Consider the following 16,434-nt stretch of genomic DNA (forward strand, 5'->3'; position numbering starts at 1 on the left):
ATTCAAGATTATGTCTGGGTCACCTTAGAGACGTCTCCTAGTCCCCAAAACACACTTCATCCAACAGACATTTTTTGAGTATCAATTATGTTCTATATATTCTTTGCTGGGAGTACAGCAGAGAATAACAGATTATCCCTCTTCTTAAGAAGCCAAAAATCACTTAGAGTTCCAATAGCACTGAATGTGTACTGAATGAAGATCTGGGGCCTCTGCAAGATGAGAGACCTTCAGGTAGAAAAGAAGAAAGCAAATCTACAAATGCCCTGTGTTCCACTGGAAGAAACAGACAAAGACTGAGAGAGGTTAGATAAGGAAGGAGGGAGGGGGGAGGGGAGGGGGAGAGGAAAGGGAGAGGGGAGGGGGGAGGGGGAGGGGAGGGGGGAGGGGGAGGGGGAGGGGAGGGGAGAGGGGGAGGGGGGAGGGAGGGGGAGGGAGGGGGAGGAGGGGAAGGGGAGGGGAGAGGGGGAGGGGGGAGGGAGGGGGAGGAGGGGAAGGGGAGGGGAGGGGGGAGGGGGGAGGGAGGGGGAGGGAGGGGGAGGGAGGGAGGGGAGGGGGGAGGAGACATAAATCAAAAGGACAAATTGAGGTATAAGATATGACACACAGAAAAATGTTCTTCTTGTTAGATCTAAAGTTCTCACTTGGATATGGGATAAGATATCATGGCCTAATCTGGAATTACAATGTTTGAATCCTTGAACACCTCCAAGACTCACAATTGTCCCCTGCTGCTTTTCAAATAATTGACAAGTATCTCTTGAATTTGGAATAATACCCCTTAGACTTCAATACATGATCTTCACCTTGACTATCTGACAAAACAGAGGAATTGAAACAGATCCTTCAATTTTAAAATAGCCTAAGTGACATATGCTTTGTGACATGGTTTAAAACACTCATCTCTTTCTAGTCATCAACTGAAATATCAGAGAATTCTCCTAAAAAGGAGAATCTCAAATGATTACCCATTTCAGCAGACTTTGAGTATGAAGCGTCCGTAACTCATCCAGTGTCTTGGTCAAAATGATGAGTTACAGACTTCTACTTGGGGGGACACCATCCTCCAAGTAAACAAGTTCATACCGTAAGTTGCTGACCAGAGGTAGACATGAGACCATAAGTGCACAATCTATGTATTCATTCCCGTGGTCACACTATTTAAGATCTTAGCACATGATCAGATAGTTCTTGGCATAGGATTTCGATATAACGACAAGGAACCTAGAATTGCTTAAGCTAGTAGAATATGAATCTGGTAGCTTCCACATTGGACAACTTGCCTCAGAAGGCGACTGACAAAAGGAAAGCAGAGCCACGATCTAGAGAGACAAAGACTAGCTGAATGGCACCAAGCATCTGGATCCAGCCATACCTAACCCCTGAGATTTTTCAATAGTGCAAAGTAAAACAAAATTCTGTTTCCCCCTGAGTCAACTTGGCAAGAATCCAGACAGTACATTTCCTGGATGCTGCTTCTTATTTCCCATAACACACAGCCAACTTGGTCATACACACAACCAATCCCCTGCCTAACTTTGCCTTGTAGCTAGTATGAACATAAACTGTTATTTTGCAGGTTGCATTTGAATGGCTCCATCTCTAAAGTCTTTTAAAAGGGCAGCTAACCTCTGTGATACTGACCATCACATATCAAATCTCTGGTGCTCTAACATGTCAGCTCCCTTTTTGGCCACTAGGATTTCACAGACAGGCAGATCAACTGCAAATAACAGCTCATCTTCATGCACATCCTTCTAGAGCCAAATAAATGTCAGATTTTCTGAGTTGTGCCTCCCCATCCCCATGGAATATAGATTCCTAGAAAGCTTTCATCATAACTCAGATCAAATGAAGAATGTTAGGTGAAATGCAGACGAGCCTCAAATCACAAATCATATTCACTGGCGGAAACATAACTCTTCAACACATGATTTCTTTTTTTCTCCCCAAATGAACTTGGAACAATTATCACCTATTCATAAATCTCTAAGTTGGATTTTTAAGTTGTTTTTAATCAATGGCTGGCTGTAATTTTGTGAAAGAGTTTCTCCAATGGCACAAATACTGTTGTGTCCTGGAGGAATTGCAGAGCTAATCGATCAATCTTATAGAACAAGTACTCACTGTGAAAACAATGTCCTCGACCGAACAATGAACTTGAATACATATTCCAAAGCTTTCAGTGTTCTTAGGATTGGTTCACATTGCTCTCCTCTGCTGGAAGTGTCCAAGTAAGTCTTCAGCACCATCATCAATTTTCTGAATAAGGGATTATATTTTAAAAACACATCCCTTTTCAGCCCACAGCATGGTAATTAGTTTGCTTAGTAAATTACAAGGCATTCAATCAAAGGTTAAAGGTGGTAGTATAGCCAAGCTCACTCACTCATTTACATCATAAAAATAACTCTGCTTAAAAATATCCATTTAATACAGGGAATGAATAAGTATTTCCTGCCCACAAAAAGCCAGCAAAGAAAAAAACCAATGGAAAAAAAATCTTTTCACTGGGAAAACTAGTCACAATGAAGTTGCGAGTGGGGATGGTGGTGGTTATGATGTTCTTTGCAGTTTTTTCTTCCCACAGAAAATGTTCTTTTAATATCATGGAACTCCTTTGCTTGGGAATTTTCCTTCTTTCTTTATTATCAGCAGGGTAGACTTCGAACTACTTGGCCTGCTTTTCCAGCCTCCTTCACCTTTTCCAGCATCATCTCTGATCTCTAGCCCTCAGCCCTCTATACATAAACAATACTGAGCCACTTGTCATATACACTTTCTTTTCTCTAGCCTTGTCTATCACAAATAGTTGTTCAATAAACAATAGCTGATTAATGGACTAAATAAATGAATGAGCAAACACTGCCGTGTACTTCTGCCACCATAAAATATTCATACCCACCTATGAGTTTGCGTGTTTTTATTGAATCCAGCTAACACAGGCCAGATGGGGTTTTGTCAGAAAATGTAGAACTCACACAGTCTGGTGACAAAAAGAAACTACTCGAGTTTCTTGTGACCTAGGCACCTGGCAGGGCAAGTAGAGGGTTCACAGTTACTTACTTGTAAGCTAGGGTGGCACTGAAATGCTGCTGAATGTAAGCCTCCAGGACGGTGTTGAAATGCTGGAACTTCCGGTCAGCAATGAGACCTATGATATAGATCTTCAGAAAGAGCCAACGCGTCAGTGTTTGGGGGCGGGCCCAGGAGGGAATCATACTCACATAATACAACTAAATCCCTATCAAATTCTTTTGCCCAGTAATTAGTTCACTAATGTATCTTTAGTCCTTTACATTATGGTAGCATCTCTTCTAAAAAGTGTTTCCTGAAGGGTTTCATAAGATAAAAGGGTTTCATGGTCAGACAACTTGGAGAAATCTCAAGTTATCAACCTTAAACTACCTTCTTTGCTGCAGCACTTATCAGAGCCTTCTACACGCTTTTGTGCACTGTAAATCTCCAAGAGTTCTCAAGTGAGTGTTCTTCAGGAAACATTTCTCCTTAAGGCTAGCTTTATAGGAAGCCCTCTTGGGAAGTGATGGATTAAGTCACAGTTGTCTCCAAGTTAGTCCTTTAAAAATGTAAATGTCACACTCCAGTACTCTTGCCTGGAAAATCCCATGGACGGAGGAGCCTGGTAGGCTGCAGTCCATGGGGTCGCTAAGAGTTGGACATGACTGAGCAACTTAGCAGCAGCAGCATTTTAAGTTTTCTTCCCATGTAGAGAAGTGGGAGGCCCTCCCTGAGTTTTCCCTTTAACCACAGTATTGTCTGCGTATTTAATCTAAAAAGTCTGAACTTCTGAAAAAGACCTTTGCTGAAAATATGAAGAGAGCTGCTCTTTTCCCTCCTTGTTTTAAATACTGATGCATAGACCTGAAAGCCCACGGGATGCTCAGCTTTGACCTGGTCCAATATTTTATTTAAAAGTATCCTGTTATGCTTTTTCTACAAGTTACCAGCATTTCTCAAGTCCATCAAATACAGTAGTGACCCTTGAAGAAAATACAGCCACACATTGGCAATGTACTCAGCCAACCTGAGGTGTGTGTGTCTTGCTCTTCAAATTCTTGCTGTTGTGATTTTTTTCAGACTGGACCTTGATCCAGAATAATTTTATCTCCCCTATGACTTGATGGCACACATGTGTTGGGAGTATGTGTCTTAACTTTTTAAGTATTTTCCTTTTAATTCCCATTGTTCTGACAGGTAACTGTGTTCCATGTAAGCAGGCTTCACTGTTCTGGCATTTGACAACTTAATCCCATTCTGGAGTTCATCCCTTCTCCTGCCTGAAGCCTTCCTCTTGTCTGCCTCGTCTGAACCTTGAAGGTCTGGCTGAAGTCAAAGCACTAGGGATGGTCCTGCTCTAAAACACGGTATTTTATCCATTGTTAGAATTCACAAGGAGAATATTTTTCCCAGATGTAGAATGGTTGCATCAACTCACTGTGAATTCACATCTGTATTTTAAAGGATTTCTAAGTTTGCCACTGAAATTCTTTGTGTCAGTCACCCACACACTGATTGTTCAACTTACAGCAGCATAATATGACTGTTGGTTGTTTTTGTTTTAAGTGTTTATAGTATTAACTCATTTATCCTGAATATCGTGGAGTTAAGTTAGTACATGAACTTAGCAGTCTGGAGTGATTCATTTGGTATGAATTTCTTTGGTGTGTCTGTGTGGAGTTTTAAAAATCCAACAACCTTAAACTTCTACATTTCAAAATATGTGTGTATTTTCAAAGGAAATAAAGCTGATAATTAACAGGTAAAAAAAAAAATGTAAATGTCACTGACACAAAGTGTTGACACTTTCATACTTTCTTGGTCACTGACATCTTAGTGTGGACGTTTCTTATGTTTATTTTGACATGACACTGAAAAGGTGTGAGTTGGAATGGCAAGAGGAGGCACAGACCATTTCAAAAGATGGTAAGAAGACAGATCTGAATGGTGTACCACCCACTGAAAGATGGTCTGGATATGCAGGAGGAGTGTGCTGACTGCTAAATTGGAGACAATGAGGAGGAAGAAAGTAAAAGAGTTAGAAACGTGGGGTGCTTTACAACCTGACCAAGGATTCGCTCCCAAAATTCCTGAACAGCCCAAGCGAATATTCATGATATTCAGCTTCATGTACTTTCAACCAGGGCCAAATCACCATCAACATTTGAACACTCCCATTTTAATCCCTCTGCCCATGCTTTCAAATCAGCTCAAAACTAACAAGGGAAATAGGAGCTTCTTTATTGGCCTGGTTGCTGAATATTACAATGCCTGCAAAAAAATTCATGGAAAAGTCCATGTGGGCTATAAGTTCTCTCACAGTGAGACACTGTTAATGCCCAATGTCACAAAACACTGGCCCCCTCTCTCTTACCAAAGCATCAAAGACGAGGATATCATACTCATTACTTTGAGAATGCTCCATCATGATGTTGAAGAGTGCATCCAGAGTATCCTGGAGAAACTGGGCAAAATAACGGAGGTCTCATAAGAAAGATGTAGGTGATGCAGAAGTCCCACCCCTCTGTGTTCACCCAAGAGAATGAAGGCACACACCATGTGCCTTGCTCAGGAGGGCCAGGTCCATTCCTCACAAGAGCCAGAAACTGGAGCAAGCCAGTTGTCCATCTTCAGCAAAGTAGATAAATACAGGGTGGTATTTTGATATTACAGAACACGCCACAGCAATAAAAATGAGCAAACTATTTCTACGTAGAAAGATGACTGTAACTCTTGTAAGCATTGTACAGAGTAAGATAAGTCAGACACAAAATGTATGTTTATTATCACTCTATTTTTATGAAACTCAGTAAACGGGCAAAAACCCATCATCAATGATGGTGGTCAGCTTGGTAGCTGAGTGGTTACCCTTGAATGGGTTGCTGACTAAGAGGGGCTGAGAGAGAATCTACTGCTTTGATACAAATGGACTGCATGCTGATCTCGCTGGTGGGCACACAGTTGTGCTGTTGTTGCTGTTCAGTCGCTCAGTCGTGTTGAACACACTGCGGCTCCATGGACTGCAGAGCGCCAGGCTTCCCTGTCCTTCACCATTACCCAGAGCTTGCTCAAACTCATGGCCATTGAGTCGGTGATGCCATCCAACCATCTCATCCTCTGTCGTCCCCTTCTCCTCCTGCCTTCAATCTTTCCCAGCATCAGAATCGTTTCTAATGAGTCAGTTCTTCACATCACGTGGCTAAAGTATTGGAGCTTCAGCTTCAGCATCAGTCCTTCTAATGAATATTCAGGACTGATTCCCTTTAGGATGGACTGGTTGGATTTCCTTGCAGTCCAAGAGACTCTCACGAGTCTTCTCCAACACCATAGTTCAAAAGCATCAATTCTTCGGTGCTCAGCTTTCTTTATAGCCCAACTCTCACATCCATACTTGACCACTGGAAAAACCATAGCTTTGACTAGATGGACCTTTGTTAGCAAAGTAATGTCTCTGCTTTTTAACACACTGTCTAGCTTGGTCATAACTTTTCTTCCAAGGAGTAAGCGTCTTTTAATTTCATGGCTGCAGTCACCATCTGCAGTGATTTTGGAGCCCAAGCAAATAAAGTCTCACTGTTTCCACTGCTTCCCCATCTATTTGCCGTAAAGTGATGGGACCAGATGCCATGATCTTTGTTTTTTAAATTTTGAGTTTTAAGCCAGCTTTTTCACTCTCCTCTTTCACTTTTAACAACTTTAGTTCCTCTTTGTTTTCTGCCATAAGGGTGGTGTCATCTACATATCTGAGGTTATTGATATTTCTCCCGGCAATCTTGATTCCAGCTTGTGCTTCATCCAACCAGACATTTTGCATGAAGTACTCTGTGTATAAGTTAAATAAGCAAGGTGACAATGTACAGCCTTGACGTACTCCTTTCCCAATTTTGAACCAGTCCACTGTTCCATGTCTGATTCCAACTGTTGCTTCTTGACCTACATACAGGTTTCTCAGGAGGTAGGCAAGGTGGTCTGGTATTCTCATCTCTTTTCCATAGTTTGAATTTTCCACAGTTTGTTGTGATCCACACAGTCAAAGGTTTTAGCGTGGACAATGAAGCAGAAATAGCAGAAGTAGTTTTTCTGGAATTCTCTTGCTTTTTCTATGATGCAACGGATGTCGGCAATTTGATCTCTGGTTCCTCTGCAGTTATGTACATGTATAAAAATACACTGAACTGTACGTTTAAGGTAAGTGCTCTGTACTCTTAAGATATGTAGAGTATATGTCAATAACAATTTTTTGATCAAAAGAAAAATAGAATGCAAAGGAAGACAACAGAATTCCCTTTCAGATGACTTTTCCAGCTGCCTAAAGGTGACAGACCTTGTAAAAGAATGTCTGGAGAATTTCTCTGCCATTGCTGAACTGGGTAGGTGGGTCAATGGTGCACAATTAAAGCATTGATCTGGAAATTCGACCCTTGCTTCTCCTTCTATGGGCAATTAACTGAAACTTGATAGCTCTCCCCGCTAAGACATGTGTCAATATTTCCTACAGTCAAAACACAGAGCTACTACATAAAGATGTTCAGTCTCAGAGTTTCCAGCTGTACCGAGTTCCTAACAGAAACGATCACCAGGAAACACTTGTCCCAATTCATAATGCTGGAGAGAGGGTTGCTTTAATTAGATTTGTACTTCAGACACTATATTCTCCACCACCATGTGGACACAACAAAACATCTGACATCCGCATTGTTTTCTGCTTGTTTCACTTAAAATGTGAGCATTGATGTCTTTCCTTTCCTCATGTTTAACACATAACATTCTCAAAGAAGTGGAAACAAGAATACTTTTTATTTCTAACAGCAACATGTAGATAATACTGAGAGATCATACTGCTATAGCAACTTATAACAACAAAAGTAAATATTTACTCCTTGTTTAACCTTGTATGTTTCATATGCTTTAGTTCAATTATTGTACATTATGTGTAAGAGACTTGCTGAGTAATTTTTAAGTATTTTTCTTCTTGAAAGCTCATAACAACTCTGCCAAATATGTCATATTGATAATACTACCACATGAAGTTGGCTAGTAGTTGAGCTGGGATCTATACCAGTGCTGATCTATTTCCAGAGACTGAGCACAGCCAGACTTTTCTCCTGCTCAACATTCAGCGTCACTAAACCACATCATTCCCCAGCTTTATCAATAAAGGCTTCTAATGCCAACTTGGGACACTGTCTCCCATTGTCAGAAGAAAATTTGTCCTGTCTCCCTGAACACTTTCTCTCTTCCCCAAAGCCACTCATGAGTTAAAGGTCTGACCCTGGTGGATGAAAACAAGCAAAATGAGGTCCCACTTACCTTTACCACCTCTTCCCCATCAACAATCTTCAACTTTTCTAAATTCTCCTGTAGCAGTTGTGGCTTCATACGCCACTTAAGCAAACCCAGCAAGCCCACTAAAATAGAGTCCAGACAAGCAGAATTACTATTTACTGGCCTAAACTGTCCATATCAGGACCTCCCCGGGCCTGCCCACACATACACATACACACAAACACGCACACACACACACACACACACATACACATACATATAAACACACACATACACACACACAAACACACACATACATACACATACACAGAAACACACACATACACAAACACACATACACACGCACACAAACACATACACACACACATGCACATGCACACATGCACACACACACACACACACCAACACACACAGACACAAACACACACATACAAACAAACACACATATACACACAAACACACGCACATGCACATACACATATACACACATACACATACACACAAACACACACATACACATGCACACACACACACACACACACACACACGCAGAGCTCTCAATGGCCCCAGTACCATTCTGGGTGAGCTTTGTGGAGCACACCAGCGTAGAAATGGAGAAGACGTCCCGGGAGCTGACGGAGAGCCCCCCAACACTGCTGGAGCTTCGACTCAAGGTGGCCCCCTTGTTCTCCACGTGGTGTCGGTAAGAAGGAAGAGTCAGGTAAGAGCTGGCATCCTCCATTTTCTTGCTGTCTCCCTGGAAACAACACCCTAGTTACTTCCCCAGCCAAAGCCACACACCCAGCGCTACCCAGAGCTTGCGAGGTCGGATCCCACGCTATGGGCAGGGAGAGTCAGGAACCGCGAGGAATGTTATCAGAGGAGCAATGCGTCACGAAGCAGGTGAGAAGCCCAGGTTACATTAATGGGAAAGGGGTTGAACATTCACAGATTCGAAGGCGCTATAGACTTCATTAATGGCTCAGAGGGAATCAAAGATTCCCAAATAGCATATTTTAGTTCACTGTAAGTTTCATAAGATCTTAACACAAACAAGCCCACCAACGGGATAAGGAATCGGATTAAAGAAGGAAAGGCACTGGATTCTGAAAGTGATGGGATTTAGACCCTGTTCTACTAGTCACAAGTCTGTGTTATTCTGAATATATTCCTTTGTCTCTCTGTGTCTCATTTTTTCTCATGATTAAACGGATTATGAAGCATATTGCCTATGCTTCATAGCAAATTCTAGAAATTTTGAGTGGACTAGATGGCATAATGCGTACAGAACACTTAGTGAAATGACAGACACATAGGTCCCCTGGCATGCTGAAGTGACTGACTAGAGGTAGGCATTACAGCAGGTAACAAATGTGGAGCCCTTACTCTGCACAAGATGCTGCACAAAGTGCTCTATCTGCTTTAGTGAACATCATTTAAGCCTCACAACAGCTGTTATTGAAGTGGATACTGTTATCATCTAGTTTACAAATGAGGAGACCTAGGCTTAAGGAAGGTGACTAAATTGAAAACTGACTGCAAATGGTACTGTAAATCTATTGAGGAAGAATGGCTTTTAAGCCAAGAACTACCTGGATGCATCATAAATGAGAAAACAGAGGCTGTACAGAAGAAAAAAGGAGTATTCTGGAAAAGTCACAGAGACTCAGAGAAGAGTATCATGTGATAGAGATTTGATGAGGCTGTCTTTGCTATCCAGACCAGAGGCAAAAGGGCAACCCCAGCCTCCAAGGCTGAGAAAGTCAAGGGCAAGAGTGTAATCTTTGTGCTGACCACTTAGCCTTGCCCTGTTCCACAGCCACACCCTTTGCCTCCAGCCAGGTGCCAGCAGAGGCATGCCACTGTCATGAGTGGGGTTGTGGGGAAGCATGTACGATCAGGAAGACACCCCCACACACACTTCTAGAGAACAGTGCAGGTCTCATAATGCAAGAAGAACACAGCTGACATCTACACTCTTCTACATGGGCCTTTTGCATGGGTCATCTTATGGTCATAAATATGACCATCACCATTTGCAAAAGAAAACAAGTCTAAGGAAGACACATAAGATGACTCCAGGTTAATCAACAGCAGGATCAGAACCCTAAGTGCTAATATTTTTTCTCATTCACTACAGTGATGAGTCTCTCAAATATTTCTTGCTGGTCTTCTGAACATCCCACAGGTGTCTCATAGAATCAAAGCCCATTCTGTGTGTAACAACCTTCCATTTACTGAGAGTTCCATGTGCCCATCATTGTCATGTTTACATGGAATAACTCTTAGGATTCTCAGACTCACTCACTGAGGGCTCACAGAGGAGGACGTGGAGGCCCAGAGAAGTCCAGACTTTGTACCAGGTCTCACAACCGGAGAGCCCTGATGCATGTCACTGGGGTCCCTGCTCTCATTCACCAAGCAATCCTGCCATAGCCCCCTCACTTCCTACATGCTCCTCACTGCAGAGTTAATCTCAGCTCATGGGCTTCCCTGATGGCTCAGCAGGTAAAGAATCTGCTGCAATGCAGGAGATGCAGGAGACACTGGTTTGGTTCCTGGGGGGTGGGGGGGGGATATCCCCTGGAGGAGGAAATGGTGACCCACTCCAATATTCTTGCCTGAAAAACCCCATGGACAGAGGAACCTGGCGGGCTACCGTCCACAGGGTCACAAAGCGTCGATCACAGCTGAGCACAGCACAGAGACATGGTACCTTTAGGACAACCAAGTCATGGCACCCATCATGCAGCGTGGTCCCATCTTCCTTCATCAGCTTCACATAGGACATGGCAAAGTTTTTTTCTCCTTTGTCTTTAGCTGAAAATGGCATTGTTGAGGTTAGGAAAGAAAATGATACCCGGGCCACCCAGTGATCCCACCCCACTCCTTTTAGGGCCTCAGAGATGCCATTTGGTACTCACATTCCAGGGATGACCGATGCCGAAACATGAATCGCAGGTGGATCCTCTGCATGTCTTCAATAGGGACAGCCACCTCAGCAGGCAGAGACCAGAGCTCAGGAGACAATGAGTTAAACGGCCCTCCCCACCGCACCCTGCCCTCCCCACCGCACCCTGCCCTCCCCCCAAAAAAGGCAGCCTGGCCATTTAACTGAGCGTGCTGTGTGCTTATATATCACCCATTCATCAAGCCTGATGAACTGTAAATAAATTACCTAAGAACTAGCAATGAAGAGAAAATAAAGTACCAAATGTAATCCATTTGGCAAATTGCATTCCCAGCCAATGAAAAGGGATCCGTAAATTATAGTGAGGAAAAATGAATCTCCCCAAATTGATATAAAAGTCACATAACTTTAGCACAGGATTTGATGCACTGCAAACTGCATGATGCACATATTCCTTACACACTCCAGGAGTTCAGGCAATTGCAGCAGGGCTTTGCAAATTAACAATGCTCATTAGAGGGCTTGCTGGAAGACTGTCATTTATGTAAATTAATAAAAATGTTTGAATCTGATCATATCTGAGACATCCTAGGGCTCATTCCCATCTTTGTTTAGACACACGTTCAGATGCTTATTCCTCCAAGGACACTGGGCCAGGACCATCACCCCTTGGTCACGCAGTTTCACTGCCTAGTGAGTGGTCTTTGCTGTATCCTTGATGGAGGTGCTTTTGGCCTGCGTTTGGACTAGCCCACCTCCCAAAGCTCCACAGCAATCTCTGCATTGTGCATTTCAGGCTTAGCAACCTGTGGGAAATCCACTCAGGTTTTCGGTGGGCACTGATCCAGAGAATGAAATTTGAGCCCCCCCCCCCCAAAAAAAATCACTTGCTTATGCGTCTCAGAGCAAAAGAACTGCGAGTCACATGGGCAGCTGTTGTTCATTCTTTCACTGCACATTGAATCATTACTACCATTATGTGAGGCACTGGCCAGGCTGACATTAGATAGGGTCCTTGCATCCAAAGAGCCCACAGCCTACACAGGGCCATACATAATTATCACCATGTGATGAGGGCTCACAGAGAGATATAACTGGGATGCAAGAGAACACAGAGAAGAGAAAGCAACCTGGTCTAATAGGTCTCTGACCCCAGAGATGGGCAGGTCATCACTCTGAAGAGATTGAGTGCAGGGAGACCCACTGGGAACATAGGAATACCAGTAACAAGGCAAGAACCACTGAGGTTTGAACAGCTCCCTCCACAAGGGAAGCCTTACAAGTACCTTCAGTTTGGGTTCAGAGCACAGGGTGAGTAAAAACTGCTATTAATTACAAGACAGAGATATTTGAAGCTGTGATCAAGCGTCACTGTTCACTAAATTAATTCCATACTCTATTTCTAACACACACTATTCCCTTCTGCTATAGCGTGACAATCTGGTAATGCAAATATTTGTGGTTAACACCATTTCCATCTGACGTACCCTCTCAATAGGGGATCTTCCAAGCATTAAATAGCTTTTTACAGCTTCACATTTGCTCCCAAGCTCCATCACTCCTCACTGCTGAATAGAAGGACACAACTTGATGGCTGGGGCACAGTCTATGAGACCATCTGACAATTCCAAGGCAACCAGGTCCTGACCAGTGAAGGGTGTGCAAGAGAACTAAGGCACTCACCCACTGGGTCACTTTTTCCACTGCCTGACACACCACCAGACACAGGATAGGGCATTGTTTCAGGTCTTAGGGAGGTGTCTTAGAGTCCCTAGATTCACGTTTGCAATTATTATCATCATTGTTATTGTTTATTATTATTATTGTTCTTATTATTACCTTGACTGTTTCCATCCACCGTGGCTGTTTGACTTGATAGTATACAACGGACCGATATTCATTCATAGGCTTGTCCCCAGCTCCCACACAAATTGCATTCTGACCCAAGAAAAATGAAAAGAGAGAAAACACTATAGAATTGTCATTTTCTATGCTTGGACACTTTTGGGCCAAGGCCAAGGCTGGCCGTAGGGCCTGAGATAACCCTTCCTTCTTTAAGCCTTCTGCCAGGTACCCTTCTACATTACAGATTTATCCATGAGTGTGCCTGGCCCCAGGAGTGACAGCTGCTTTACTGCAGAGGTTCTATTACTTGCATTCTGGAAATCACTAGAGCGCAGTAGGTGCTGACATGGCTGCCCTATTGTCACGGGTAACCAGCCTTGGAGTTGCTGCCAGTCTTATTAATCCTATTTGTTTCCTATACTTGAATTGCACAAAGTTTACAACAGCCTCAGATCAGCCAGGCACCAGCTCATTCCAATGGATTTCTGATGCTCACGCATCGAGGTCCCAGCAGAAGCTGGGCAAGGGGAGGGAGATCAACCTTCAGACAGACACATGGGCAGTGTGGGCTAAGGAAGCCCACAGTGAGGGAGCATGTTCCAGACACCAGCCCAGGCTAAGCACTGGGATACGGGCATGAGTCAGACAGTAAACCTGACATGAGGGCTCACAGTGTGGTGCAGGAAACACTATATGAGCAGAGAAATCACTAGGCAACATGAAGTGATGACAGATACATGTATCCAGTTCCTTTGTATCCTTCGGGGCTTGGTTTCCATCTTTCCCATTACTGATTAAAAAAATCCATAAATGCTCAAGTCTCTTATATAAAATGATGTAGTACAGTTGACCTTCCTTATCTGCAGATGCAGAATCCATAGGTTTAGATATGGAGGGCTGACTGTGTAATACTGAGAGAGGTCACTTCAGTTCTCCCTAAAGGCTCAAAGAATATTTCTTGGAGGTAATGACAGTTGAAGATCTCAAAGAAAGATTCCACATTGGCTTTGAGCAGAAAGGCAGGAAGGACACTCTGAGAGAGTGAGAAAAGAACAACCAATATAGGGTATTTATTCTTTGCCATAAAAATCACCCTCACAGTAACAAGGAATTATCTTGCAATAGACTATGCGTGTGTGCATGTTCAATCGCTTCAGTCATATCTGACTCTTTGCGACCCCAGGGACTCTAGCCTGCCAGGCTCCTCTGTCCATGAGATTCTCCAGGCAAGAATACTGGAGTGGGTTGCCATGCTCTCTCCCAGGGGATCTTTTCAGCCTAGGGATCGAACCCACATTTCTTGCATCTCCTGCAGGGGCAGGCAGATTCTTTACCACTGAGCCACTTGGGAAGCCCTGCAATAGAGTATGAAAGTGAAAGTCACTCAGTCGTGTCCAATTCTTTACGACCCCATGGACTACATAGTCCATGGAATTCTCCAGGCCAGAATACTGGAGTGGGTAGCCTTTCCCTTCTCCAGAGAATCTTCCCAATCCAGGGATCAAACCCAGGTCTCCCGCACTACAGGCAGATTCTTTACCAGCTGAGCCACAGAGTATGCCAGCCCCTAATTCTATCTGTGTTCATTCCAGTTGTTTGGTCCCAAAACAAGATCTAAGGTAGGGTCACCCAGAAGAGTCTTGGGGTCAATTTTTAAAACAGAACAAGAGATTTTAACCTCAAGTCTTCAGATCCAGGGACATGAGAATTGGTTTTGCAGCCCCAAGCCCCCAAATTGCAAACAGTGTGTCTCTGGGCTTTTTATAGTGTAAGGATCCATGCTTCTCACCAGATTCCATAAGATTCTCTGGTGGATCTCCTACCAGGCTGAATGACCAAAGCTGGCCACATACCTTCACTCTGGGTCCCCTGGTGCAGCAAGCTAAGCTATGGGAAGCTACAATCCTGTCCCTCTTACTTGAGAGCCTGCTCCATACTTCTGAGCTATCGGGAGAGAATGAGTTTTGTTTCAATACAGACTGATGCTACCTACAGCCAGATTGAAACCATTTGAACAGGATATAGCATCCTTTCAAAGCTTATCCCTAAAACGACAAGGATAGCCAGAGAACTGCAAGCGAGGGAGGACACACAACCCTCTTTTCAGTGGGATGGAGCCTTCCAGAGCTTCTTAGGTACTGAACTAAAAACACGCTTCCAAAGTTATCCTGCCCATGTAGAGAGTGCTATGTGACCAGCCTTATGCTCTGCCTTTTGTACAAACTGCCTCACAACCACCTCTGACAGCGACTGTCATTCTCCCCATTTCAACACTGAGCAAACTGAAACCCTGAGAGGTTAAGTCGCCTGCCCCCACAGGAGGAGCCCCGGGGCCACACCTCACACCTCCAACCCCTGGTCCAGTGTTCCCTCCATAATGGCCTAGATGCCTTCTGCCTCCCAAGATTTATATCTCATGACATTTATGGGCTTAGCATTTCTGTAGCTCCAGTGAATCTCATGTAGCTTATAAAAACTGAAAACACACATGTATCTCTGGTGAAAGGAAAACTGCTGTACAGCAGGCAATTGAATTCCACAAAAGTACTCTTGCCTAGAAAATCCCATGGACGGAGGAGCCTGGTGGGCTGCAGTCCATGGGGTTGCTAAGAGTCGGATACGACTGAGCAACTTCACTTTCACTTGTCCCTTTCATGCACTGGAGAAGGAAATGGCAACCCACTCCAGTATTCTTGCCTGGAGAATCCCAGAACGGCAGAGCCTGGTGGGCTGCTGTCTATGGGGTTGCACAGAGTCGGACACGACTGAAGCGACTTAGCAGCAGCAGCAGCAGCATCTTGATGATGAAAATTTTTGATTGCCTAAGGCTGAGGAAAACATTATTCTGAGAAAGACTTATGACAGTGCCCTCCCCATAGACACTTCAGAGATACACCTGAATATCACCAAGTGTATAGAGAGAGCATGGTGACCAAAAACGGGACCCAGTTTTTGGGAAAATATAGATCTGTGTATGTTTCCATAAAGAAAGCTGAGCACCAAAGAATTGATGCTTTTGAACTGTGGTGTGGGAGAAGACTCTTGAGAGTCCCTCGGACTACAAGAAGATCAAGTTACTCCTAAAGGAAATCAATCCTGAGTATTCATTGGAGGGACTGAGGCTGAAGCTGAAACTCCAATACTTTAGCCACTGACTCATTTGAAAAGACCCTGATGCTGGGAGAGATTTAAGGCAGGAGGAGAAGGGGATGACAGAGGACGAGATGGTTGGATGGCATCACTGACTCAATGGCCATGAGTTTGAACAAGCTCCGGGAGTTGGTGATGAACAGGGAAGACCGTCATGCTGCAGTTCATGGGGTCGCAAAGAGTCAGATGTGACTGAGCGACTGAACTGCACTGAAGTGATGTCT

At 43.8% G+C, this 16,434-nt stretch overlaps 1 protein-coding gene across 17 annotated transcripts in view; it reads right to left on the reverse strand.

The window, feature by feature from the left end:
• The window catches only part of DOCK2 (dedicator of cytokinesis 2), a 477,583-nt gene that overhangs the window by 370,496 nt on the left and 90,653 nt on the right, over positions 1-16,434 (reverse strand). For 16 of the 17 annotated variants that reach the window (XM_081520659.1, XM_081520666.1, XM_081520650.1 and 13 more), the window contains 8 exons: positions 13,055-13,153; positions 11,229-11,301; positions 11,021-11,124; positions 8,878-9,061; positions 8,329-8,426; positions 5,393-5,482; positions 3,067-3,167; positions 2,128-2,262 (listed from right to left, as the gene is read on the reverse strand). In XM_081520659.1, the coding sequence (XP_081376785.1) occupies positions 2,128-2,262; positions 3,067-3,167; positions 5,393-5,482; positions 8,329-8,426; positions 8,878-9,061; positions 11,021-11,124; positions 11,229-11,301; positions 13,055-13,153 (884 nt within the window). The remainder of the gene's footprint in view (positions 1-2,127; positions 2,263-3,066; positions 3,168-5,392; positions 5,483-8,328; positions 8,427-8,877; positions 9,062-11,020; positions 11,125-11,228; positions 11,302-13,054; positions 13,154-16,434) is intronic. The other variant, XM_081520660.1, reaches the window with a different exon arrangement.

Source organism: Giraffa tippelskirchi, chromosome 8 (genome assembly GCF_054371585.1).
Source record: "Giraffa tippelskirchi isolate mGirTip1 chromosome 8, T2T-mGirTip1v1.2.pri, whole genome shotgun sequence".
NCBI classification, from domain to species: domain Eukaryota; kingdom Metazoa; phylum Chordata; class Mammalia; order Artiodactyla; family Giraffidae; genus Giraffa; species Giraffa tippelskirchi.